The sequence below is a fragment of the Schistocerca gregaria genome, chromosome 8, assembly GCF_023897955.1.
Source record: "Schistocerca gregaria isolate iqSchGreg1 chromosome 8, iqSchGreg1.2, whole genome shotgun sequence".
Lineage (NCBI taxonomy): Eukaryota > Metazoa > Arthropoda > Insecta > Orthoptera > Acrididae > Schistocerca > Schistocerca gregaria.
The window spans coordinates 455039694-455067339 of record NC_064927.1 but is presented as its reverse complement, the minus strand read 5'-3'; the positions used below and the strand labels follow the sequence as shown (position 1 = coordinate 455067339).

At 39.6% G+C, this 27646-nt stretch overlaps 1 protein-coding gene across 3 annotated transcripts in view; it reads right to left on the bottom strand.

The window, feature by feature from the left end:
- LOC126284939 (GDP-L-fucose synthase) overlaps positions 1 to 27646 on the bottom strand; it is a 42487-nt gene that overhangs the window by 10621 nt on the left and 4220 nt on the right. For all 3 annotated transcript variants that reach the window (XM_049984203.1, XM_049984201.1, XM_049984202.1), the window contains exons 3-6: positions 16682 to 16796; positions 16465 to 16593; positions 10354 to 10567; positions 3562 to 3699 (exon numbers count right to left, since the gene is read on the bottom strand). In XM_049984203.1, the coding sequence (XP_049840160.1) occupies positions 3562 to 3699; positions 10354 to 10567; positions 16465 to 16593; positions 16682 to 16796 (596 nt within the window). The remainder of the gene's footprint in view (positions 1 to 3561; positions 3700 to 10353; positions 10568 to 16464; positions 16594 to 16681; positions 16797 to 27646) is intronic.

Genomic DNA, 27646 nt, shown 5'->3' with positions numbered 1-27646 from the left:
CCTTGTAACCGCCCCCGGTGTAAAACCTGTCCTATGCACCCTCCCACCACCACCTACTCCAGTCCTGTAACCCAGAAGGTGTACACGATCAAAGGCAGAGCCACGTGTGAAAGCACCCATGTGATTTACCAACTGACCTGCCTACACTGTGACGCTTTCTATGTGGGAATGACCAGCAACAAACTGTCCATTCGCATGAATGGACGCAGACAGACAGTGTTTGTTGGTAATGAGGATCACCCTGTGGCTAAACATGCCTTGGTGCACGGCCAGCAGATCTTGGCACAGTGTTACACCGTCCGGGTTACCTGGATACTTCCCACCAACACCAACCTATCCAAACTCCGGAGATGGGACTTGCCCTTCAATATATCCCCTCTTCTCGTTATCCACCAGGCCTCAACTCTGCTAATTTCAAGTTGCCGCCACTCATACCTCACCTGTCATTCAACATCATCTTTGCCTCTGCACTTCCGCCTCGGCTGACATCTCTGCCCAAACTGTTTGCCTTTAAATATGTCTGCTTGTGTCTGTATATGGATGTGTGTGTGTGTGTGTGTGTGTGTGTGTGTGTGTGTGTGTGTGCGCGCGCAAGTATATACCTATCCTTTTTTCCCCCTAAGGTAAGTCTTTCCGCTCCCGGGATTGGAATGGCTCCTTACCCTCTCCCTTAAAACCCACATCCTTTCATCTTTCCTTCTCCTTCCCTCTTTCCTGACGAAGCAACCGCTTGTTGCGAAAGCTCGTAATTTTGTGAGTGTGCTTGTGTGTTATTTTATTGTGCCTGTCTACCGGCGCTTTCCTGCTTGGTTAGTCTTGGAATCTTTGTTTTTAATATAATTATATATAATAGCGGGAAACATTCCACGTGGGAAAAATATATATAAAAACAAAGATGATGGGACTTACCAAACAAAAGTGCTGGCAGGTCGATAGACACACAAACAAACACAAACATACACACAAAATTCTGCTTTCGCAATCAACGGTTGCTTCTTCAGGAAAGAGGGAAGGAGAGGGAAAGACGGAAGGGTGTGAGTTATAAGGGAGAGGGTAAGGAGTCATTCCAATCCCAGGAGCGGAAAGACTTAACTTAGTGGGAAAACTCGCACACACACACATATCCATCCGCACATACACAGACACAAGCAGATATTTGTAAAGGCAAAGAGTTCGGGCAGAGATGTCAGTCGAGGCGGAAGTACATAGGCAAAGAAGTTGTTGAAAGACAGGTGAGGTATGAGCAGCAGCAACTTGAAATTAGCGGAATCCAAACTGATCTTCCCCAAGGTCCGCTTCTACAAGTTTTTCCATTTGTCTGTAAAGAATTCGCGTTAGTATTTTGCAGCTGTGACTTATTAAACTGATAGTTCGGTAATTTTCACATCTGTCAACACCTGCTTTTTTTGGGATTGGAATTATTATATTCTTCTAGAAGTCTGATGGTATTTTGCCTGTCTCATACATCTTGCTCACCAGATGGTAGAGTTTTGTCATGACTGGCTCTCCCAAGGCCGTCAGTAGTTCTAATGGAATGTTGTCTACTCCCGGGGCCTTGTTTCGACTCAGGTCTTTCAGTGCTCTGCCAAACTCTTCCCGCAGTATCGTATCTCCCATTTCATCTTCATCTGCATCCTCTTCCATTTCCAGAACATTGTCCTCAAGTACATTGCCCTTGTATAAATCCTCTATATACTCCTTCCACCTTTCCGCCTTCCCTTCCTTGCTTAGAACTGGGTTTCCATCTGAGCTCTTTATATTCATACAAGTGGCTCTCTTTTCTCCAAAGGTTTCTTTAATTTTCCTGTAGGCAGTATCTATCTTACCCCCTAGTGAGATAAGCCTCTACATCCTTAGTTTTGTCCTCTAGCCATCGCTGCTTAGCCATTTTGCACTTCCTGTCGATCTCATTTTTGAGACGTTTGTATTCCTTTTTGCCTGCTTCATTTACTGCATTTTTATATTTTCTCCTTTCATCAATTAAATTCAATATTTCTTCTGTTACCCACGGATTTCTATTAGCCCTCGTCTTTTTACCTACTTGATCTTCTGCTGCCTTCACTACTTCATCCCTCAGAGCTACCCATTCTTCTTCTACTGTATTTCTTTCCTCCATTCCTGTCAATTGTTCCCATATGCTCTCCCTGAAACTCTCTACAACCTCTGCTTCATCCCTCAGAGCTACCCATTCTTCTTCTACTGTATTTCTTTCCTCCATTCCTGTCAATTGTTCCCTTATGCTCTCCCTGAAACTCTCTACAACCTCTGGTTCTTTCAGTTTATCCAGATCCCATCTCCTTAAATTAGCACCTTTTTGTAGTTTCTTCAGTTTTAAACTACAGTTCATAACCAATAGATTGTGGTCAGAGTCCACATCTGCCCCTGGAAATGTCTTACAAATTAAAACCTGATTCCTAAATCTCTGTCTTATCATTATATAATCTATCTGATACTTTTTAGTATCTCCAGGGTTCTTCCATGTATACAGCCTTCTTTTATGATTCTTGAACCAAGTATTAGCTATGATTAAGTTGTGCTCTGTGCAAAATTCTACCAGACGGCTTCCTCTTTCATTTCTTCCCCCCAATCCATATTCACCTACTATGTTTCCTTCTCTCCCTTTTCCTACTGACGAATTCCAGTCACTCATGACTATTAAATTTTTGTCTCCCTTCACTACCTGAATAATTTCTTTTATCTCATCATACATTTCCTCAATTTCTTCATCATCTGCAGAGCTAGTTGGCATATAAACTTGTACTACTGTAGTAGGAGTGGGCTTTGTGTCTATCTTGGCCACAATAATCGTTGACTATGATGTTTGTAGTAGCTTACCCGCACTCCTATTTTTTTTATTCATTATTAAACCTACTTCTGCATTACCCCTATTTGATTTTGTATTTATAGCCCTGTATTCACCTGACCAGAGGTCTTGTTCCTCCTGCCACCGAACTTCACTAATTCCCACTATATCTAACTTTAACCTATCCATTTCCATTTTAAAAATTTTCTAACCTACCTGCCCGATTAAGGGATCTGACATTCCATGCTCCGATCCGTAGAACGCCAGTTTTCTTTCTCCTGATAATGAAACCCTCTTGAGTAGTCCCCGCCCGGAGATCCGAATGGGGGACTATTTTACCTCCGGAATATTTTATCCAAGAGGACGCCATCATCATTTGAGCATACAGTAAATCTGCATCCCCTCGGGAAAAATTACGGCTGTAGTTTCCCCTTGCTTTCAGCCGTTCGCAGTACCAGCACAGCAAGGCCGTTTTGGTTAGTGTTACAAGGCCAGATCAGTCAATCATCCAGACTGTTGCCCCTGCAACTACTGAAAGGCTGCTGCCCCTCTTCAGGAACCACAAAATCCTCTCAGGAAATCCTCTTCAGTAACAACAAAATCAAGGAAAGCAAATTTAGCCAATAGCAGCAGGAACCAGGGTGGGAGGGTAGGGGGTGTTAATTAATAATGCCAGGTGGAAAAAATCTTATAAGCTCATTAACAAAATGCATAAACCCCAATAGCAGCTGTTACTTGTAGCTACGAAAATTAGTTACCAGATAAGATTATGGGATCCACATTGTTGTACTCTCGTAGTACCCACAAGAAAAGTCTTGCTAGATCCAATGAGAAAATGAACTGACGCAGTGGTTTTCCAGTGCCTAGCACAGTGAATGTTGCATTTTCCGAATTATCTGAAAAAATAAATGTCACTGTTCAGTTAATACATTTAGTGAAGATATAATATTGTTTAATATAAAAAACTTTTAAAACTGTAGCTGAAAATAACCTAAGGCTGAAATTTCACTATAGTGTACACTAAAATTAGCAGTTGCAGACAATGTTCAGTCATTAAAAACGATATTTTAGCAGTAAATAACACAGAACATCACGCAGTTTTTTAATTATAAATATATTTCCATATTCTGTGTTTGCATGAATCAGTGTTTTCTCTGAATTTTGCTAAGTGATATCATCATGTTGGTAAAACATTTTTCACGATAATTGCACTCCAGAGAATATATTATTCTGTGAACAATAGTTTTCTCAACTACTTTTAAATGTAGTACAACAAAATGACTTTCATCCAAGACAATGCAGTCAAGAGCAATGTCTTTTCATAATTATTTCCTGCAATGTAAAGACTGATATAACAGTAGTAATAAATGGGGAAGACAGTTGAACTATTCAAACTGACAGCTGAACTATTCAAACTGAGGTCCGAGGCAGACTATTTCTACTGTTTAAAAAAAACACCACTACAATCATAATATTACAATGAATACCTTGCACAGAGACCACTTACCATGTGTACAGCTGATAAAAATAGCAAATTAATGGTAACTTTGTAGTCTGTCACCAATATTCACAGATGTTTGTTTCCATACTGCATGTAGTGTGACTACCAGCTGCTAAGTGGTGTTTGGTGGAGGATTCAAATTATGCATGAGAAACTTTTGGGTGTAGTCTTCCAACAGTTTTAACATTTATCTTATGTGTTACAAAGTTTTCAGTAATATTCCAGTTGTTGTGGGAGAGAAAATCATTAAATATGTGAGTAAGTGGCTGAAAATTTCACAGCAATCACTATAAGCCAAAAGTCTTCTCTCCAGTTGTTAACACTAGTTCAGTTTATGGTATTAGTAACTTCATTCATGGGTAGGTTACAACCAATTCACGTCTGCCTGTGACTAAACCGGAATAGTTTTTGCTGCATGGGTGCATAGGACAGGTCTAACTCCATCATCTTCCACAGGGTTGTACACATGACAAGGACTGGGGCAGGTGTGATATATAAAGATGGACTAGAGTATTTTGTAAACTGAATGAGTGGTGGAATATCACTTTGGAGAGTTGGGAAGGATTGTGGGTAGAAAGTTTTCGATTTCTGGGAACAATGACAGGTAGTTGAAGCCCTTGCGAAGGATGCAGTTTAATTGTTCCAGTCCAGAGTGACACTGGGTAATGAGTGGGGGCACTCCTTTGCAGTTGGTCTGTGAGAATGTATATGGGAAAGGATATCTGTTTTTAGGACAGAGTCTGTGTGTGAAGACTTTTGACCTCCAGCACATTGGGCAAAGGATAATCCATCCCGCAACTGTGCCAACCACATGTCATGTGGCCTCCCTGTATGGGAGATATGTTCTCATGTGGAAGGGATGATAGCTACCAGAATGGGAGGCACAGTCTGACAATTAATGGGCTTTATATAACAGATATTTTTATGGAGGCAACAGAGAGGTGAAGGTCAAAATCCAAGGAGGTGGCATAGTGGGCTGAGGAGGACCAGGTGCAATGGATAATAGGGAAGGTAGGATTGGCAAGTTTAAGAAACAAAGCTACAAGACTTTTGACCTCCAGCACATTCGGCAAAGAATAATTCATCCTGCAACTGTGCCAACCACATGTCATTCTGGAAATGTCAAATCAATACTTTTTTTCAAAAAGGAGTAAAACTACAATTAATGTGTTTCTCTGCGGTGGAAAAAGTATAACAGAAGTATAAACCAGCAATAAAGGAAACGCATTTACTGTAAGATGGGAGCAGTATACCGGCTGAAAATGTCAAATGCCAGGGGCATGTCAGGTGGCAAGAGGCACACTTTTTACTTTCGAGTAGCAGGTCCCTGATCATTATAAAATATTGGTGACAGAGTCAGATCAATAAACTGGTGGGAATAAACACCCCCTGATTAAAATGGTGAGGGACATAGAAGGATAGGTGAATTAAAAGGTGGGCTTATGGCAACCCACTAGCAAGGGACAGTCAGAGGTCCTCTGGGGCTGAACCTACAATGGAAGGTGACTTGCCATCTGCCCAGATGCCAACAATACTACACTGTCTGACCTTAAAATAAGGTTATACAGGCTGTGCTGTTGGATAAGGTGTAAAATTAGGCTCACTGCTTTGATGTCATCTGCAGAAATTGATGATAATGAGTACAGGGGCTGGTCAAAAATTTGTAAACACCAGGAGAAATGTATGCTTCAACATAAATGCAGATGCTAGCCAAGCCTGCAGATTGCACGAGTGTATTTGATCACAAATGACACCTGTGCAATGTCATCAATATGTTGCAAGTGTTAGTAGAATCAGAACAGTCTTCAATGTAATTGTGAGTACATTTCTTTTTTGAAGACATTGCAAGTTGGTAATTGTGAGAATGCTTTTCCCATAGTTGACACAAATCAGTTATTTTCCACATAGTCTTACCATCTAATGATTGACCACAATCCCCACAGAGTGGGTCATTCATACAGCACGATGATGTATGCATTTAATATATCACATAGGGGGTGATGCATGTGGTTTTACATCACACTGATACCAATTACCTTTATTTCCTTGGAAGCATGTTGTCTTTACAATGTAATGCATTTTACATAGGTATATAGAGGATGTCACAGTCACATTGGATCTCTCAATGAATGTTACCTTTAAAACATCTTGCTATTGTACAGTCACCTTTCCTGAGTGTTCTTGTGATCCAGTTAATCTGTCCCACATCTATGCATGAACAGCTTCTTACTATGGACTTCATTTTCTTGCAGACTGGTGCTGTAAGAATGTACTAACTCTTCTGAGCTACTAAATGAAGTCAACTCTTCCATAAAAACTTTACTGTGTTTTAACTCTTCATCTCAGTAATTGACAATCCAAAATCAAATAGCTCATAAATATGTTATCTTAGGCTTTCCTGGCGAATTAACTGTTTGTACTGTTCTCGCGTCTCCAGCCGGGTGCAGTCGTTTTCAAACCACAATATTTCGACAGTGTTCCTTGCCATCATCTTCAAGTCATCACCTGAAGATGATGGCAAGGAACACTGTCGAAATATTGTGGTTTGAAAATGACTGCACCTGGCTGGAGACCCAAGAACAGTACAAACCGCTCATAAATAGTGTTACAAATTAACTTCAACATAACATATACAATGTCTGACCCAAGTTTTACATCAATGTTAGAAGTGATACAGAAATTCATTTGTTTGGGTTCCCTGGTGACACTGTCAGCGGAACTTTTGCTCCTATGAATTCCTGACATCAAGTCATGGCACCAAAGCATAAATGAGCCTGTACACCAAGTGAAACCTTCTACCTCACATCACAGCTTACCATTGCACGTGTGCTATTGGCACAAAACGCACATCAGAGCACACACAATAGATGCTTCCCATTTACAAACTATTTAATTAGTTATCAAATGACATGAAGATCTGTAGCTGTCCTGAAGGCTAATAGTGGAACAAAGTATTCGTAAGAACACCATGTTACACTACATCATCCAGTGCCAAAATGAATACAGCGTTGTCTGTTCCGTTAATCTTCAGACCTCATTGTATATGGTGAAAAAAATAACTACTTCCTCCTAAGTTAGTCCATAATTCTTCATCTGTTTGTAGTATAAAAGTCCCTTGCATTATGCTGAACCTCTTACAAGGTGAAATTTTGACTGGTATATGACCAAGTTTATTATAGAGGGTGTTATAATATTCTGCTTTAATATTCTCCTTACAACCTCATACGGCTTTTAGAGAGAACTGAGTAGATAATATTTTTAATTGGAACTCATGTCAAGAAATTTACCATTTCTGGGTTACAACCACCTGAAAACATGTTGGTAACACTGCCACTTTTACAAATAATTTATTAGGTGTGACCCAGTGAGACACTTGTTTTACAATTCCACTGCTCATATACTCATTGATGGGGTCTCTTTAATATGAAGCAGTACAGCATCTTCCAGTTTGGGTGGGCAGTGTATCCTTGGAGCAACACAGTCACACTTGCCGACAGTGAAGGTACCACTTGCTCAAAGCCATTGCGTAATTGTGGTGAAAAGGGTATGTGATGGAAGCAGATGTTGTGGATAACAATCTTCTTAAAGACGACAAGCACTCAACCATGTTGCTCTAACACTCAAAGGCACATGAATGAGACTTAACCAGGTCATACAGGTAGGACAGGCGTCAAACGACATCAGTTGATCCGATGTAAGCACCTCTCACCCCCACCATGCTACCCTTTGGGGAACCTACCTAGGAAAACATGTTTTCAAATGGCTGTAGCAAGAAATGGTACATCTTCAGACACAAGTTCCAGTTCAAAATATTGTTTACTCTGTCCACATTACAAGTCCTAGACGCTCCGTAAGGGGAATTTTGGAGCACCCTGTATATGAGAAGGTTCCACAATTGGATGCACTATGACATTTGGATTAATATCAATCTGATTCTCATTTTATTTATGGGCACTAATTCATCATACTTAACTTCAAGTTTTCACATTCAAGAAATATTTAAAATCTGTTATGGAACAGACTATGTGTTGATGAGAATAATTTTTTCTTCGCTTCTTCAATATGTTTTCCTACCAGACCATAACCAACACGAGAAATGTCTTACGATCTCGTACCTCTCAGCATTGTAACTATTTTATCTTTCAAGAAAAACTGCGAGAGTGTGGGGGGAAGGGGGGGGGGGTGTATGACCACCAGCTTGAGACAGTTAAGATCTGTTCATTGTCTGCCTTGGTGTCACCACACACTCTGACCTGGGGCTCTTTGCACGGGTACCAACCCCACCACAGCAGTGGATACCAGGCATGGGTAACCACTGCCAAGTGTTTCCATCTCCCAAACATGATGACCATATACTCTTAAGAATACAAAGCTTACAACACAGGCCCCACCAGTGTGATACGTTTGCAATCAGGGGACTACAGCTGTGCAGATACTTGACTCCCACCCTCGCATGATGTGCTGGCTACCATGTTGGATTTTGGGCACTTTGTGCATATCACACACACACACACACACACACACACACACACACACACACACACACACACACACACACACACACCAAGGGAGTAAAGTAGAACAGCATATTTTGCATGCCACAGTGGGCACCCTTTCATACATAGCCTGCACTATTGAGAATATTTTGAAAAGTGGATGTTCAATCTCACCAATGGGGGCCGTGCACAATTAGCTGACTAGAGAGGTAAGATATATGCTAACGGAGTGAAAGGGTGACCTCTTGGCATAAGCTCAGTCAATGTCAAAGGAGTCACTACAGTTCAAGAGTTACATAGGAAGGACAGTCGTAGAGTGGGAAGGGGGAAACTTCAGTGTGGGGTAAGAAGAAATGCTGTAACGGCTTGGGGGTCACATACTTGCTCGCAGAAGAGTTATGAGCCACTTGAGGAGAGGAGAGAAGGAGCTGAGAAATAATTATGCAGTATTTTGGTCCAGGGTTCAGATCATCAATGAACCTGAGCCAAACAAGGGGATAGGATCTCATAACTAACAAGAGTTCCTCTACATGGCCCACATTCAAATTGCGATGTGTGTTTTAACGATCATGCTGTAAATTTGTTTGCACATCCCCCTATCCCCCACCTCATAGGAGGGAGCCACCTAGTTGCTTCTACCAATCGCAATACCCTTCCAAGATAAATATTGCAAGAATATTTTTGTGCCTGCTACTCTTGGTTCTACTGTTTCTACTCACTATGGAAATGATGCAGTGAAGCATGTAATAAACATTAGTCACTTCTTTACTACTATCCAAGTGAGTCTAAAAAAACAGCTTCATTTACTTTTCTTATTAACAAAAGATTTCTACATTTTTGGATGCTCTTTCACCTTTGGCCAACACACTATTTTGAAGAGTTTATTCATGAAATAGATTTATGGTTTGTCTGGTTACATACAAATGCTTTAGCTCCTTTTGATTATGCTTCAACATTTCTGAACATTACTTTGGAATACTCTTTCTAGAACTATTTTGATAGCAAGTACACAAATGTTGCACAGTGTCATATATTACTTTATCCAGCTATAAACTGTCTTGTAATGATGCAGAGCATCCATAAAGTTCCTGCAAACCAGTCTGTGTCTGTAATGAAGTTAACTTTTCTAAATAAAATGATTTACCATTGCACTATATTCCATCCATTTCTCTGAGGCATTTGACACCAAACACTTACAATAGTTACCAGCAAATAAAAGTATGTTGGGTTAGCATGTGAACAAACCAAGCAAACCAGTAGTTAGTACATACAAATTTAGTAGGTTTTCAATCCACACTTCTTATAGGAGCAGCCAAATCTTGTAGAAAGAAGGGTGTGCAATTCATTGTGTATCAGTCTTAGGCTCAATATGGCTATGTTCCAATTGAGAAGCATCTTAACAATTATAAATTACTGATGAAATAGTTCAAAACTGTCAAACAGAAATATCTGCTCAATTTTTTCACTGGTTGGCAACATAGCAATAATTTCACTGTCAACATTCTGCCAGAACTTTCCATAGGACGATTTTATTGAGCATAATTTAAACACACCTTTCTGTATTTGGTCATGCATCTTGCGAATGAGAGCAGGAATAACATGGCTAGACTCAAGGCTGAAGTTGTCGTGAGGTCCAAACACATTGCATGGTATTACAGAAGTAAAGCAGCAGCCATGTTGTTCGTGGTATGCTCTATTGTAAATATCAATCAGTCTTTTTGCGTAACTATATCCAAAATTGGAAGGATGTGGTGGCCCATTGTGGACCTGCAAGAAAATAAGTCCATTTTCACAACCATGATGGTGACAGAATGCTCAAAAACTTCAGGAAAACAATTTTTTATTAAATGTAGACTTATCAGGTGTTATTTTCTATGCAATCACTAATGTCTAAAAATGCCATTATTATCTATCAAATGTTTTAAATAAAACAATTTGTATTATTAAATGGGATGTTTTTAAGCTATTCTTTTTCCACTGGTTTCAGACAACTTTCAGGCACTATGTTATTTTACAGCAAATTATGTACATACACTGACATCATCATTAAGAAATTACAGACTCATCACAGATGTTCAGAATTCATGACATAACAAAATAAATTGTCTATAAAGAAACTTAAGTATCTGCAGAAGTGTATGACCAACTGACTCTTAGTGCATGTTGTACTGAAGCTGTTATCAGTCTGCCAGCTGCTTAAATGAAATGTAAGTAGCGGAAAATTACAGTTATCAGTTTCATGTTACTACATACGATTTTTCATGGATGTGGAAAATAGTGTTTCACAAGAATTGTGTCAATCTTACTACAGCAAAGCAAGTTTCGACTCTTTTCTTTTTACCCACAGTAATTTCAATTGGAACTATGACATCAAACTGTCACCTGTAGTTTTATACAAAAACTACGTCATGTCATTCTAAGCAACTGAAACAGATCATTTAATACTCCAAACTGGCCTTACTACTAAACTAACTGTACAACTGGAGCTGTACCTCATTCGTCTAAAAGTTGCAGGTCTAAAAAGATTGTGGGGGGGGGGGGGGGGGGGGGGGGAGGGTTAATTCTACACGACAACCATAAGGAAAACGCAATACGTTTGCCAAAGGAATAGGTTGAATTTATGATTCTACGAGATTCAAATAACTCAAGACTCTCCAATAATTCATAACACTAGAGGTTATGCATAGCATAAGGGTATATTTATTAGTTATGCAAACCAGCAGAAAATCGTGCAGCAATATGGAGCTGAACACGACACACAGCAGATCAAAGATCGAAACCTATATATAAGCTTGTGAATTATTTCAATTTGGGAATATGAACATCTATTCAGTTTATAACATGCCACCTGATGTAAATCTGTTCAGTAGGCTTTCAAATACTTAACAATTTTGTGTGTGGAAATGTTTATAGAGAATTTCTACATACACTTAAAAAACTGAGTGCACATTGGATGTCAAATTGTTGCCATTCTTTAGCTATTTTGAGCTCACCAGACAAAGTATAAATAATTTAGGAGTGGAGAAGACCACTCACCAAAGAGCAGAAGAGTTGCGAGTAATCGACAGACCTACAAAAGCTGATAACCCCCCCCTCCCCCCAACCCCTCTCCCCACCTCTCTCCCTCTCTACCCACCCCACCAAACATAAAACCTACCCCACCAAACCCATCTGCCAAAATGCAGCATTGGGACTTTACACCCAGTCAGTGCTGTATAGGGGCATGTGCACGTGTGTGCATGTCCTATATCTAAGAAAAGGATTACCCCAAAAACTGGAAAGTTTTCTTTCTGCGTAATTTTTTTTTTTTTTTTTTTGGCTCACTTGGCATGTAAGATTTGGATAAAATTCCAAGCTTTCAATGATACCCTCCATCATTATCGTCCTTTTCATCAGGGACTAACTGTCATGAATTGGTGAGAGTCTCATTTTTATAACCACAGAATGGCATCCAATTGGCTGATTTACGTCTTGACTTTGTGTACCAATGTGGTGACCTCAACACCCATAGATTTTTTTGCATGCTCTATCTAGCATTGTGTATTCACTATAGCTATAGCTGTTTTTTTGAACTGGATGGGGAAATCTATGTATGTTGAGATACAGATCTGTGTGTGTAAGTTTTCTGTACACAGAAATCAGACCAGTCTTCTGGTCACTCAGAAAAATTAAAGAAATTCTGCAATTGGTTAAAGATAATATAGGCCTGAGAGTGCACTTAGCAATGCATGGAAATGTGCACTTGACAAGGAAAAAACACAGAGGAATACTTCCCGCAGTTCACTGCCTAATGTCATGGATGGCACTGCAAGCAGCATTAAATAAAAAGCGCAAGCAAAATCCATGGGCATAGAGGGCACCACATCTGTATGAGCCACCATGATGTAATTCAGCCAATCAGATGCCATTCTGTGGGCATAAAAAAGAGAATCTTGTTAGTTTGCAAAAGCCAGTTTTAGAGTCCCTGATGTAGATGGAGGATATCATTGAAAGCTCAGACTTTTATCTGAATTTGATGCAGCATATGAACCAAGAAATTTTTACGGAAAGACTCTGTCATGAAAAACTTGTTAACAATGTAAGTTCTCTTTCTTTTTGTAATTTCCTGTTGACAACTCAATGCATCTGCTTTCCAGTGGGTGGTTTCGTTTTTCCTTGAGTATTTACATTCTACATGAACTCTGATGAACCAACCGAACTACTTGAGTTTGATGAACCAGTAACAGTAGACCCAGAATATCCTCCACCCACCACTGAAGAGATAAGGAACCAGATTAAAAACCTTAAGAATGGTTAAAAGTCCAGGTGAGGACGGTATTCCTGCTGAACTTCTCAAGGCTGTTTCAAAATCCACAAGCTAATCGAGCAAATTTGGGTAAAATATGAAATACCAGAGGAATGGAAGGTAGCTGTGATATGCCCCATATATAAAAAGAAAGACAAATCCGTATGTGACAACTACAGGGGCATAGTGCTACTCAACACCTGTTATAAGATCTTCTCCAACTGCCTATTAGAACGAATAAAACCTCTAGCAACAGACATAATTGGAGAATACCAAGGAGGTTTCCAGGCAGCGCGATCAACCACGGACCAGATTTTTGTCCTAAAACAGGTCTGTGAAAAAATGTACGAATACGGACGAGAGATACATCTCCTGTTTGTAGACTTCAAGAAGGCTTACGACAGTATACATAGACCTAGTCTGATTAGAACAATGACAGAGTATACCAAAGAAGTTGGTCAAACTGGTAGAGGTATGCCTAAATGACACAAAACTTAAGTTTAAGGTAGGCAATCAAATGACAGAAAGCTTCCAAGCTGTAACAGGATTACGCCAAGGAGATGGGCTATCACCTGTCCTCTTCAACCTGGCACTTGAGAAGGTAATGCGGGATTTCAACAAAGAATACATCAAGGGCATTCAAATTGGTAATGAACACATTACATATCTGGCCTATGCAGACGACATTGCACTATTAGCATGCACACAAGAAGATCTGAAGAGAAGTATCCAGACCTTGGAGTTATTGGCAGCTAGGATTGGTCTACAAATTAGCTCTGAAAAGACAGAGTATATAACCATAGGAAGAAAGATCCAGAACTCTCAAGATTTAATTGTGAACAACACCAGGTATAAACATGTGGAAGAGTTCAAATACCTTGGATCATTTTTTACAGAAGTAACATCAACTGAAGCAGAGATAAAAGCACGACTGCAGGCGGGAAACAGATACTATCACTCTCTAGACCCTATATTAAAATGTAGAAGTGTCTCTCAACAACTAAAGCTATGGTTGTATAAGACATTAATAATGCCAGTAGTACTTAACGGTTCTCAAACCTGGAGCACTCGAAAACAAGACCTTAAGTGACTGCTAACATTTGAAAGGAAAGTCCTCAGGAAAATATTTGGACCAGTCAGAGATCAGACTACTGGAGAATGGAGAAGACGCCATAACACTGAATTAGAAGAGCTGTACAAGGAGCCTAACATCTTAGGAGTGATGAGAAGCAAAAGACTCCAATGGGCTGGACATGATGTTAGAATGGAGGCAACAAGATGGCCCAAAATCACAATGGACTAAATCCCGTCAGGCAGCAGACCAGTGGGAAGACCTAGAAAGAGGTGGATCGATGGAGTGAGAGGAGACCTGTTGCAGCTGGGAGTCACGGAAAACTGGAGACAGATAGCAGAAGACAGAGACGGATGGAAAGCTCTAACTGTGGCGGCGCGCGGTCCTCTGGGCCTGATCGCGTGAATTGAATTGAATTGAAATTTACATTCTACCACAACTTTCCTACAGATTATATCACCACATAAAATATTACTTATCTCCTTAAAGAAACACATTGCTCACTTTGGAGCACTGTACATTGCTTGGAAATGATACAATGTGGTCAAGCGACTCTCCACCTGTCATGGTAGTGAAGTATTGTTTATGTGCCAGCCACTATGGAATCGGTGCAATAAGATGGGTCAACCCAAAATTACGACAGAATGGCATAAAGGAGCTACTGTGTTTGGGTGACCACAAAGTGAATGAAGTTTCCCAATTTGTTGGTGTATCCACATCTACTGTCCAGTGTGTCTACAAACAATTGTATACCACTTGCAGCCATGTACAGATGATGATCATAAAATGCTCACACCACATCATTGGCAATTTGTTTCAAACCCAATAATAACTACTGCCATCAGTGAACGCAGTTGCATCTTTACAACTTTATGAGCAAACCACATGACGAGAACTGCACACAATGGACATATGGTGGCAGGTGGGTATCTTTATTCATAGTGGCAGATAAAAAGGTTGCAAATTTTCAATGGATTAAACACAGAAATTGGACAGTAGCTGATTCGAGGCATGTACAATGCTTCAGCAAGTTATGATTTTGCCCTTTTCAAATGATGCAAGTCATTGAGTGCAATGAGTCTCTATTTCAACATTCTCAGTGACCAAGTGTTGCCCATTCTTCTACAACTTACTGGTGCATATGTTTTAGATGCTCTTCCAAGATGATGAGAAGTGTTCACAGGGCTGCACACATGCATCCTGGTTTGAAGAACACTTAGATATCCTATACTGCATCTCGGCTGGCCCTCTAAAACCATATCCTATCAAAAATATATAGGGCTAACAGGAGCAGCCAGTGCAATATAGCAATCATCATATATACAATGTGGTAGCTCTATGGGAACCTTAACACTAATGAATGGCTTCAGCTGTGTATCCACTTGATAACTGAATCCTTCTATTGTCCACCGGGCTCATCTCCTAATGTAACCAAAAAAATTGGAAAAACCTGAGTTCGCTTGTACATAAGTTCCCAAATCATACTGTAATCATCAGTGAAGACTTTAATCCTCCAACTATCAATTGGGAAAATTACAGTGGTGGGCATGATAAGGTATCTTGCGAAACATTACTAAATGCCTTCTCTGAAAACTACTTAGAACAGACAGTTCAGAACCCCACTCATGAGGGAAATATATTACATCTAATGGCAACAAACAGTCAGTGATCATGATGTGGTTGTGGCAACAATGATTACCAAAGTACAAATGGCAACCAAAACAAGGACAAAGATGTATAAGTTCAGTAACAGTGCACAGATTTGACTGCCAGCTGTTTCTTGACCTACGGTGAATGCACTGGGGTGAGGTGGTGGTACAGGGTAGGGTGAGGGATACAGAGAGGCGGGAGGCAGGGAGAAGGTTGGGGAAAGTGTGTAACAGGTTGTGGAAGAGTGGGGAGCCGTCTGTTGGCTAGCTAGGGACACCGGTGGCAGACCCCCCCCGGAATAGGTAATTTTTTGTCTGTTGCATTACTGAAACAATATCTGCACAGAAAGCCCTGCATTTACTTTAGTCTCTTTTGGTGCTTGACAGATCATGGTTACAAAGAGGAAAAAATCCTCCTTAGCATTCGACACCAAATAAGTCATCTACTGATCGCATAAGACACCAAGTACAGGTTAGAGACTAAATACAAATTATTGCAGAATGTGAAGATGGTTTGCCTTTTTTGTGCTTGTTTTGCATTTATTTACTGTCGCTCTTTATAATTTTCCTTGTATCTTAATACTTGGAAATTGTGACAGAGCTTCATTTGTATATCAAAATTATGCTTACTAATTTAATAAAATTCAAGATAACTTACCATGCTTTCATCTATAGGATATGTTGTTTTGTCCGGAAAAATGCATGTCGAGAGACATGAAACTACTTTCACAACACCAGTTTCAAAACTAGTCTGCAATACATTGTCATTAATATGAATATTTTTCCTCTGAAAAAGGAACATACATCACAGCTTGAGCAACACTGTATCACTTTGCTACATTAGATCTACTACATAATTTTTCCTCAGTACATACCAAGAAGTCCAAATTGTGGGACATATTGTGGAATAAGCCACCCACCATGGCAGCAAGATGGATAACATGTGTTGGACGGTATTTCTCAAAAATGGCTTTGGTTTGTATCTTATCGCTGGAAAAAATTAAACAATTAACATCTTTGCACATGACTGTTTTAGAATAAGAATGTAACTCCTCATTTCATGTATGTAAGCTCCTATACTAACCACATAGCAAATGTGGAAACATCAAAGACATACCACAGATTATAGGTCCTGAAAAAAGTGAGCTATGTTTGCGAGATATTCTTGGAGAAGGGGCAACAGTCTCTCACAAAAACGGTCACATTTATGAAACTTTTATGAAATGGAATTTCAAGTTCAGAACTGTCTCTGTTACTTGAAAGCAGTTTTAGAACAGTCTGTAAATAAATTTCAAAACAACGCACAGTCCACTGCGGAATGATAAATTAATTCTAGAAATAATATCCTAATCCAGTAACATACGCAGGAGAGTTTTTGTGATATTTGGAAAGTAATTAAAAGGTACTAGGCAGAACTGAAGCAGTTAGGGTACATTACAAATCGTGCCCAGACAGATCAGTACCTAACAACACTGTCTCTGAAAGACAAGATTCTACTCATGAGGCCAAGTCTCTCTTTTTCACAGGAAACAAAGAACCAGTTCAGCTGTCCATACATTGTCACCAACATTAGTGGAAAAAAAAAAACACAGAATACCACAGTAGGCAGCAGAGCCAGGAGGAGGGGGAATTCCACCTTAATGTTCATTACTGTCTGTAAGTTTCCGTAACCCAACTTACGGTGGTTCATTGCGCAAGATAAAGCTATGGATTAATCTGATGTCACTGATGTGGAGGTGAAACAGGATTGTAAATTCCTGTCTTGAAGGATGTGTTACAAGCTATAGTCTCCTAGATAGTGCAGCATTTATTAGAGGAGGGGGGGAGGGGGCACTAGGCTACCATATGATGATCTACCTCCGAGTGAGTAGTGACCTTACCTGCACCTTCAAATCTGCACCAGATTTCCAAAGCAGATGTTGGGCTAGTAACCACAGCTCTAGTTAGTGAGCCAGTTCATTCACCAGGATACCCACATGACTTGGAAGCAAGAGAAAACAGTGGAGCAGGCAGGATGACTAAGATCAGACAGAAGCTCACAAATACGCAATGTCACAGGTCACAAGCTACATTCCAACTGGGAAATCCACAGAGGGTGAGCATTAGGGGTCAACACCCCCTGCATGAAAAAAAGAACTGGATAAGATGGATGATTAGGAAATTGTCATATGGCGATTACATAAGGGAGCAAGAGTTGGTGACACTGGAATGGCAGAAGTAAGAGCCCACTTCAGTGAGGAGACTCTACAGAACTAGTGTAGAAAATGCCAGTAGCCAGTTTTACTCCATGATGGTATCCTGGGTCCAATAACTTCAAAGTTGAAGGTGCCACTGTACTAACAAACATGGCAACTTAGCCCAATGAGGATGAGATCAGGTCCCAGTAAATAAGGAATACAATGTAAAGTGCAACTTGACAGGTATGAGTGAGGAAGCAAATATCTTTAATCTTTTGTATAAAGTCAGGCTTAACCCCGTGCCATACTACGACAAGCCTGACGAGTGATAAGTTTGGACCAAATTTGAGTATCTCTAGTCAGACTCATGGAAACAACTATGGACTAAATGTAAAGATCACAAGTCTAACTCTTGAGAAAAACATTTGTCCGTTACAGTCATGCGTCAGTTCTTACCATTATGTTGTGAGATTGGTCACAACTTATTAAGTTTATGTTACAAAGCACGCATGCTAGACGTTTGTACTTTCATTTTTGAAGAAAAAAGTAATAAATCCTAATATAACGTTAAGAGAGGGGTGCTTATGTGGATGTAGTGATGAAGAATCCAGTGATAAACACACAGTTGTACAAAATAAAAGAAGTATAAAATGTTTAACTATAGACAACGAGAGTGAAGAAGAAAATTCAATACCTGAACCACTTCTATCAAGAATTTGGCATGATGCGAAAAATACATCAATCATTTGGATATATACTGAGACTCGTGGTTTTGTGTTGGCAGAAGAGCCAACACCGTGTTACTAGTGGAGACCGAAATGCACACTTTTTAGGTCACGCAGGCTGGCGTGAGGAGGGAAGGACTATACTGACGTGAGGTCTGGAACATGACAAGGAATCAGAATTCAGAAAGCGGACGTAATTAGTTTGATACTTAACTTTAATCCATTAATGATGAATGTAGGCTCTTGACGGTACATGATTCACAATATTATCTGTTCAGGATACATAGTAACTGAATATGGCACCTTGCTAGGTCATAGCAAATGACGTAGCTGAAGGCTATGCTTAACTGTCGTCTCTGCAAATGAGAGCGTATGTAGGCAGTGTACCATCGCAAGCAAAGTCGGCTGCACAACTGGGGCGAGTGCTAGGGATTCTCTCTAGACTAGACCTGTTGCGTGGCGGTGCTCGGTCTGCAATCACTGATAGTGGCGACACGCGGGTCCGACGTATACTAACGGACCGCGGCTGATTTAATGGCTACCACCTAGCAAGTGTGGTGTCTGATGGTGACATCACATGTGGCAAAAAAGCATCTGTTTTGAATCATTTTAAGCGACACACACAGGATTATTAGAATTATTTTCTATTATGTTTTATGACATATTTTGGAAAATACTTGTTACAGAAACAGATCTCATCACACGTCAGATAACAAAAACAAAACAGAAAGCTGATTCACCTTTCCTTACTTTCGATGAATGAAAGGCCACTATGAACTATGCATTTTGATGCTTCAAATCAGAATACCAAATATCCAAGACCAATAGTAAAAATGCCAAAATTTAAAATGTAATGCCTTTTAAAGGGTTTCAACAAATTTTGACATCTTACGTTTTTGCAGTAATGAAACTGCTGACATTTCTGACCGGCTTTGAAAGATACGAACCATCATCAACTTTTGGAGGGAGGAATTTAAAGACATTTACACATCAGATGAAAATGTCAATATAGATGAATCCTTAATGAAATATAGTGGAGTTTAGCACATAAACAATTTAATCCGTTGAAAAGAGTGAGATTTTAATTAAAAATTTACAAACTACATGAAGCAAGTACTGGTTTTTGTTATGGTTTCCAAATATATACAGACAAGGACAAAACTGACTCGAGTAATAGTGCATCAGAAAATGTCGTGGACTTGTTTCTTGACAACTGGTAGTACCACTCCAACCTCTTTTTAAAATTACACCAGGAAAACACAAATGTTAACAGAATAGTATGCAGCATCAGGCAAATATGCCAAAAATATTTTTTAAAAAAAGCAAACTTTAAAGGAAGGAAAATGTTTATGTGAAAGTTGTAATAATTTGTTGGCTCTGATATGGACAGACAAGTGTGACACGTGTATGATATCAAGTTAACATGGAAGTGTGGAGATGATTGAACACACAGATGGAGTTTAGAAAAAACAATGAAGCCCAAATGTATCCTTGAATACATTAAGGGAACGGGTGGAATCGACTGTCAAGATTAGATGTTGGCCTCTTTCCCACTCATGAGAAAGAACCTCAAATGATACCAAAAACTTATTTTCATATGTCGGACATAGCTCTGTTCAGTACATACATTATCTATGAAATAATAAACTGTCAATGAAAGGAAACGTGTTGATTACTGAATAAATATAGCAGAAGTAAAATAAAGAACAAACCGCCTTCAGTCACAAGTTGCATTTATTTATTGCACTATGCATTTCGAGCCCTGGAGGCTCATCTTCAGGTGCTTTTTACTGACTTTGCTTCATGTGTTTTAGTTGTTTGCAGTTAACATTGTATACTGTCTGCTTCCGTTGTCCAGTAGGTATACACAATACACATCTTTAATTTTACGGTACATACTGGTATATATAGATATTCACACACTTTTTTGCACATTGTTCTGCTAACACAATGTGCAAAAAAGTGTGTGAATATCTATATATACCAGTATGTACCGTAAAATTAAAGATGTGTATTGTGTATACCTACTGGACAACGGAAGCAGACAGTATACAATGTTAACTGCAAACAACTAAAACACATGAAGTAAAGTCACTAAAAAGCACCTGAAGATGAGCCTACAGGGCTCGAAATGCATAGTGCAATAAATAAATGCAACTTGTGACTGAAGGCGGTTTGTTCTTTATTTTACGAAAGTAAAACAGTCGCGGACGAAACACTGGTAAACAATGGATAAAATTAAGATAGCAGAAGTAATTTTTAAAAAAGTCCAACTACCAAACCTTCGCTAGGTGAAACAACTCTGACTCCAAGAGCAATATTGGGCCCATTTTCCTATACATATTGATCTGATGCCTAAAAAAACACCCAAGAAGGGTGTTCAGAGTTTACATAAAACACAAAGTATGAAGTGAAACGATGTGATATGATATACAAAATAATGTAATGCATCCTCCATATTCAGAAACCCAATATACCATATAATGACACTTTTCTTAATAAAGTAAAACAAAGTATAGGGCTACAGGTAGAGGGGTGCTGAATGAAACATGTCTGGCTCTCAGAGTAATACATGAAGCCTTCAATGGCTACCATTGCAGAACATTGTCAAATGAGCTTTCACAAAACTCAAAGAAATGCTATATGAAGATGGTATCTGTTCTTTCGGACACGTCCAAAAGAACAGATGCCATTGGTGACCGTGCAGCTCTCTAGAATGAAATTACAATTAAATCAATACCATTAGCTGCTGACAGGCATTGATATACATCAACCAGGACAGTTGAAAATGTGTGCCCCGACTGGGACTTGAACCCAGGATCTCCTGCTTACATGGCAGACGATCCATCCATCCGAGTCACCGAGGGCACAGGGGAAAGTGTGACTGCAGGAATTTATTGCTGACGTGTTCCCCGTGAGACCCACATTCTCAACATATACATTCATAGTGCCCCTGCCATTATACCCATTACTCGCGGCAGACAATCCACCGAGTCCCATAAGAGTTCAGGCAGATCGTGTGCATCCGCACAGGAGGAGGTCATCAGCCTGCTAGCCTTAAACAATATGAAGATGGCATCTGTTCTTTCGGACATATCCGAAAGAACAGATGCCATTGATGACCATGGCTCAGATGGCTAGAATGTGTGCCATGTAAACAGGAGATCCTGGGTTCGAGTCCTGGTCGGGGTACACATTTTCAACTGTCTCCGTTGATGTATATCAACGCCCATCAGTAGCTAACGGTATTAATTTAATTGTAATTTCATAGAAATTCTGGTGGTATGTAAAGGCTGTTGGTAGCACCAAAATTAGTGTTCAGCCCCTAATGAATGAGACAGGAACTAAAACTGAGGATAGTAAAGTAATAGCCAGAATGCTTAACTACATTTTCAAATATTCCTTTACATAGGAAAACACAGGTAAATTGCCCCAATTTTGTCCCAGTACAACTGAAAAGATGAATGAAATAATTATTAGTGGTGTTGAGAAAAAGATGAAATTGTTAAAACTGAACAAAGCTCCAGGGCCCAACAGAATCAATGTCAGATTCTATACTGAATTTGTGGCCAAGTTTGCCACTCTTCTAACTGTAATCTTTTGTAGATCCCTCGAACAAAAAAACCTTCCACAGTTCTTGGAAAAAAGCACATGTCACACCCATCTACAAAAAGTGTAGTAGAAGTGATCCACAAACCTATAGTTAAATATCCTTGACACTGATTTGTTGTAGAATCTTAGAATATATTTTGACCTCAAACATAACAATGTATTTTGAACAGAGTGACCTCCTTCATGCCAACCAGCCCGGATTCCGAAAACATCGATCATTTGAAACTCAAATCACACTTTTCTCATATGACATACTTAAAGCTTTGGATCAAGGTAGTCAGGTAGATGCAGTATTTCTCGATTTCTGAAAAGCATTTGACTCAATACCACACCTACAGTTATTGTCAAAAGTACAATAATTGTATCAAGTGAAATTTGTTACTGGATTGAAAACATTTTGGTAGGGTGGATGCGGCATGTTATCTTGGATGGACAGTCATTGTCAGATGTAGCAGTAACTTTGGGTGTACACCAGAGAAGTGTGTTCTTGTTGCTTATTAATGACCATGTGGACAATATTAATAGCAACCCAGACCTTTTGCAGATGATGCAGTTATTCATAATGAAGTACTGTCTGAAAGGAGCTGCATGAATAGTCAGTCAGATCTAGAAAACATTTCAAAGTGGTGCAGAGATCGGCAACTTGCTTTGAATGTTCAGAAATGTACAACTGTGCAGTTCATAAGACAGTTCATAAGATGAAAAAACAGAGTATCCTATGACTATAATGTCAATGAGTCATAGTTGGAATTTGCCAACTCATATAAATACCTGGGTGTAACAGTGTGAAAATGAAATGGAATAATCACACAGGCTCTGTTGTAGGTTAAGCATATGGTAGACTTCGGGTTACTGGTACAATACTGGGGAAGTGCAATCAGTTTACAAAGGAGATTGCTTACAACTCACTTGTGCAACCCATTCTTGAATGTTGCTCAAGAGTGTGGGACCCATACCAAAAAGGACTAACAGAGGATGTTGAACATACACAGGGCAGCATGAATGGTCACAGGCTTGTTTGACACATAGGAGAGGTTACAGCGATGCTGAAAAAACTGAATGGCAGACTCCTCAAGATAAGCATAGACAATGCCAAGAACGTCTACTAACAAAGTTTCAAGCACCAGCTTTTAACGATTACTCTAGGAGTCTACTACAACCCCCCTACATATCGCTCACATAGGTATCATGAGAGCAAGATCAGAATAATTACAGCACGCACAGAGGTATTCAAACAATCATTCTTCCCTTGCCCCATACGTGAATAAAACAGGACGAAACCCTAATATCTGTTACAATAGGATGTCATGCACTTCATGGTTTGCAGAGTATGGATGCAGATGTAGATATTCGGCAAATGAAGCGATATCAGTCACCTGCCTAAGTGACCATTTCATTTCACATCCCTACCAATTGTTGCATATAGTATAAGGTGACTGATTCTAAGTGTCAATCGTTGATATTGTAGTCATAGAGTAGTTTTCTTTAGTTGTGAAGTGCATAATTTTACATTTGTGTGTGTTTATAGCAAGCTGCCAATCTTTACATCAATAATCAAGATATGACTGAATATTTGTGCAGCTTTTGTCAGACAGTACTTCATTACAGATAACTCCTCACCCGCAAAAACCATGTCATTAATATTGTCTGCCAGATCATTAAAATATAACATGAACAGCAAGGGTCCCATACAGTTCCCTGGGGGATACACGTGAAGTTACTTCTATTTTTGTCGATGACTCGAAGCACAAGATAACATGCTGCGCCCTCCATATCAAGAAAGCCAATACCTCACATAATTGTACTTTTGTTAATGGTTGGTGGTGTGGTATAACAGGAAACCACATTGTGTGTGTGTGTGTGTGTGTGTGTGTGTGTGTGTGTGTGTGTGTGGGCGCGCGCGTGCGTGCTGTACTTTCATTCATACATAGGTGAACTTAATTCATAACAACTACTCTTGAATTCCCACCACATTAAGTTAAAAATACTGTTTGTCCAGCTCATGCTTACACACCTACTATGGACATTCTGCTCCTCTTTGGTAACCAATATTGCTAATATTTTTGAGTGTAGATTTCCTTGGATACTGTCATCTTCAATAAAACCTATTCTGGTACGAACAAATTACCATATTTTGCAGACCATGGTTTCATTCACTGCTGCAGACGGCTTTCATCAACACAGCGCATTCACTTGCAACAGTGGCTGAACTGTTGGTCTGTAAATCAACATGGCAACACAGTTGCATAGCTGTAATACTATTACTATTAATGTTTATTTGCTGTAATAATGAAGATGGGATTCAGAGGAAAAAAAAGGAAAATTTAAAACTGAAACTCAGCCTTATGTAAGGGACAGTCAAATGAAAATGAGATGACGGAAGAAAGAGAGTAAACTGTTTATTATTTCAAGAGTAATTGCCATAACTTAATACAGTAATCCTCCTGTGAGACAAGATGGTCAGAGCCTTCATGGGAAAACAAGGTAAGAGATACGTACATAGGAACATGGAACGTGCGGAGCCTATACCAAGCTGGAGTCCTATGTCAGCTGCTATTGCAGGTAAACAACTACAGTATAAATATACTGGCTTTCCTGGAAATTAAGCGAAAGGGAAGTAATTTAATGGACTTGGGAAGTTTCGCCATTTTCTATTGTGGCAGGAGGAGAAGTATCTTTGGAACAGGTTTTATGGTCGCTGAAGAACTAAAACATGCAGTGATGCGCTTCAAACAAATCAATGAATGGATGTCCATGTTAAGTTTAAGGAGGAAGTTTTTCAACACAACAATTATAAATGTACATGCACCCACACAGCACGCAGGTGAACAACGGAAGGACGATTTTTATAGCAAGGTAGAGCAGTTGTATGATCGGTCTCCCAAAAGTGATATCAAGATATTAATAGGAGACATGAATGCAAAACTAAGAGAAGATGAGGCCTATACACCAACTATAGGAAGACATAGCCTCCATGAAATATCAAATGACAATGGATTCTGTACATATTTACCACACAAGAAATAAACAAAGAAACATGAATGTCACTAGATGGACAAACTAGAAATCAGACAGGCAATCTACTGATTGATCGCAGATACGAATCGGACATAACAGATGTTAGGAGCCAACGTGGAGCTGCCGGCAGTTCAGACCATCACCTAGTAAGAATTAAGTATAGGCAAAGGATCTTACTATCAAGTAAACAAAAAGGCCACAAACAAAAGGGTTTTGACATTAAGAAATTGAAGTTAGAAGAAATACGGAGAGCACATCAGATGAAGAGGGGATTAAGAATGATACCAAGACACATCAAATGAACATATAAAATAATGTGAAAATGATGTAAGACTACAATCCTCCAGGCAGCTGGAGAGGTTTTGGGACATGTATGGGCTCAAAGGAACGTAAATTGGTTTGATGAAGAATGTATGAGCATGTAGGAGCATAACATAGCAGGAATGAAATTATTTCAGACAAGAACTAGAGCAAATCTAAATGAATATACTGAGAAGGGCCGTGTAGCTAAGAGGGTTTGCGGACAGAAGAAAATAGCATTAGAGAAGAATAAAAAAGGAAGAAACTGAACTGCAAGGAGAAGAGAAGAGTATATGTGAAATGTACCAAAAGATTAAAGAAAGAAAGGTTGGGTTTCAAGCCAGAGCAAATATATGTAGGAGTAAAGAATGGGATTTGATAAGGGAAGGTTATAAAATATTTGACAGAGGGTCAGATTACTTCCAAGAGTTTGTGAACTCAGAAGCGGTAGGATTAGAACAAAAAGAACTGGTGGAAATAGCTTATAATGGACCAGATGTCTTAACACCAGAACCCACACTGGAAGAAGTGGTACAGGCTATTAAGACCTTAAGAAACAACAACGCACCTGGACAAGATCAGATACAGGCGGAACTTCTCAGATGTGGTGGGGAAACACTGTGGGAGCTGCTAAGTACTACATATAAAGTGTACTCCAAGATCCTAACTAGGATGCTTACTCCCTATGTGGAAGAGAGAATTGGAGACTATCAGAGTGGATTCAGAAGAAATACGCCAACAACTGACCAAATATTCACCTTGTGCACACTATTTGAAAAATGTTACGAACATCAAATAAACTTACACCACTTTATATCAGTTTTAAACACATCTATGACAGCGTCTCAAAAGTGGCATTTCGGAATGTAATAGAAGAGCTTGGAATACTTAAGAAGCTCATTAAACTTAGTATGATGACCCTCTGTAAAGTAAAAATACATGGTGAAATCTCCAGAGAAGTGGAGTGAAGAAGGAACTGAGAGAAGATGACAATTTCTTCTCACTTCTATTCAACATCTACATAGAAAAAGTAATATGTCAGATAGAGTTAAATACAGGAGGAACCAATTTTAATCATTCACTGCACTACCTGGACTATGTAATGTGGAATTACTTGCACGAAACACTGCTGTGCTGGCCAAAGCCTATCAACAACTGGAGAGAGACAAGGGAACTTGGCCTGGTAGTCAATGTCGAAAAGATCAAATATAAGGCAATGACCAACCAAAAAAGCCTAGCAAATCTCAGGATAGGTGGTATGAAGTTTGAAAGAGTGGGAGACTTCAAGTACCTTGGATTGAATATCACAGAGACAAATGACATCAGCAGCGAGGTGAAAGCTAGAAAAGCAGCAGGCAACAGATGCTACTTTGCCGCATTATCCGTGCTCAGGCACTCGCTTCTATCACAAAAATCTAAAACCCTCATTTAAAAAATAATAAGATGTGGATCGTGACTGGAAACAATGAAAGGATTCTTAGCATTTGGGAGAGAAAGGTTCTGCATAAAATATATGGCCCAATATACGATCAAGAAGGTTGGTGCACCCAGAATGCAGAACTAGAATAACTTTTTGAAGAACCTGACATTGTCACTGCCATTTTAAGAAGACTCTCGTGGATAGGGCATGTGGTCAGAATGGAGGAAAGCAGGGCATGTAAGAAGATTTTTGATGGCAAGGCTGGAGGCAGATGACAGAAGGGACATCCCAGAAAGAGATGGGAGCCCGGAATTGAAGAAGACATGAAAAAGCTGGGCGTTAGAGGATGGAAACAGCAAGCCATGGACTGGATAGAACGGCAGGATATTGTGATGCAGGCCAACGCCCTTCAAGGGCTGTAGAGCCGATAAGTAAGTAAGTAAGTGGTTGTTATTGATTTTAATTTGTAACAACTACTCTTGAATTCCCACCACATTAAGTTAAAAATACTGTTTGTCTACTAAGGACATTCTGCTCCTCTTTGGTAACCAATATATTTTGCAGACCAAGGTTTCATTCACTGCTGGA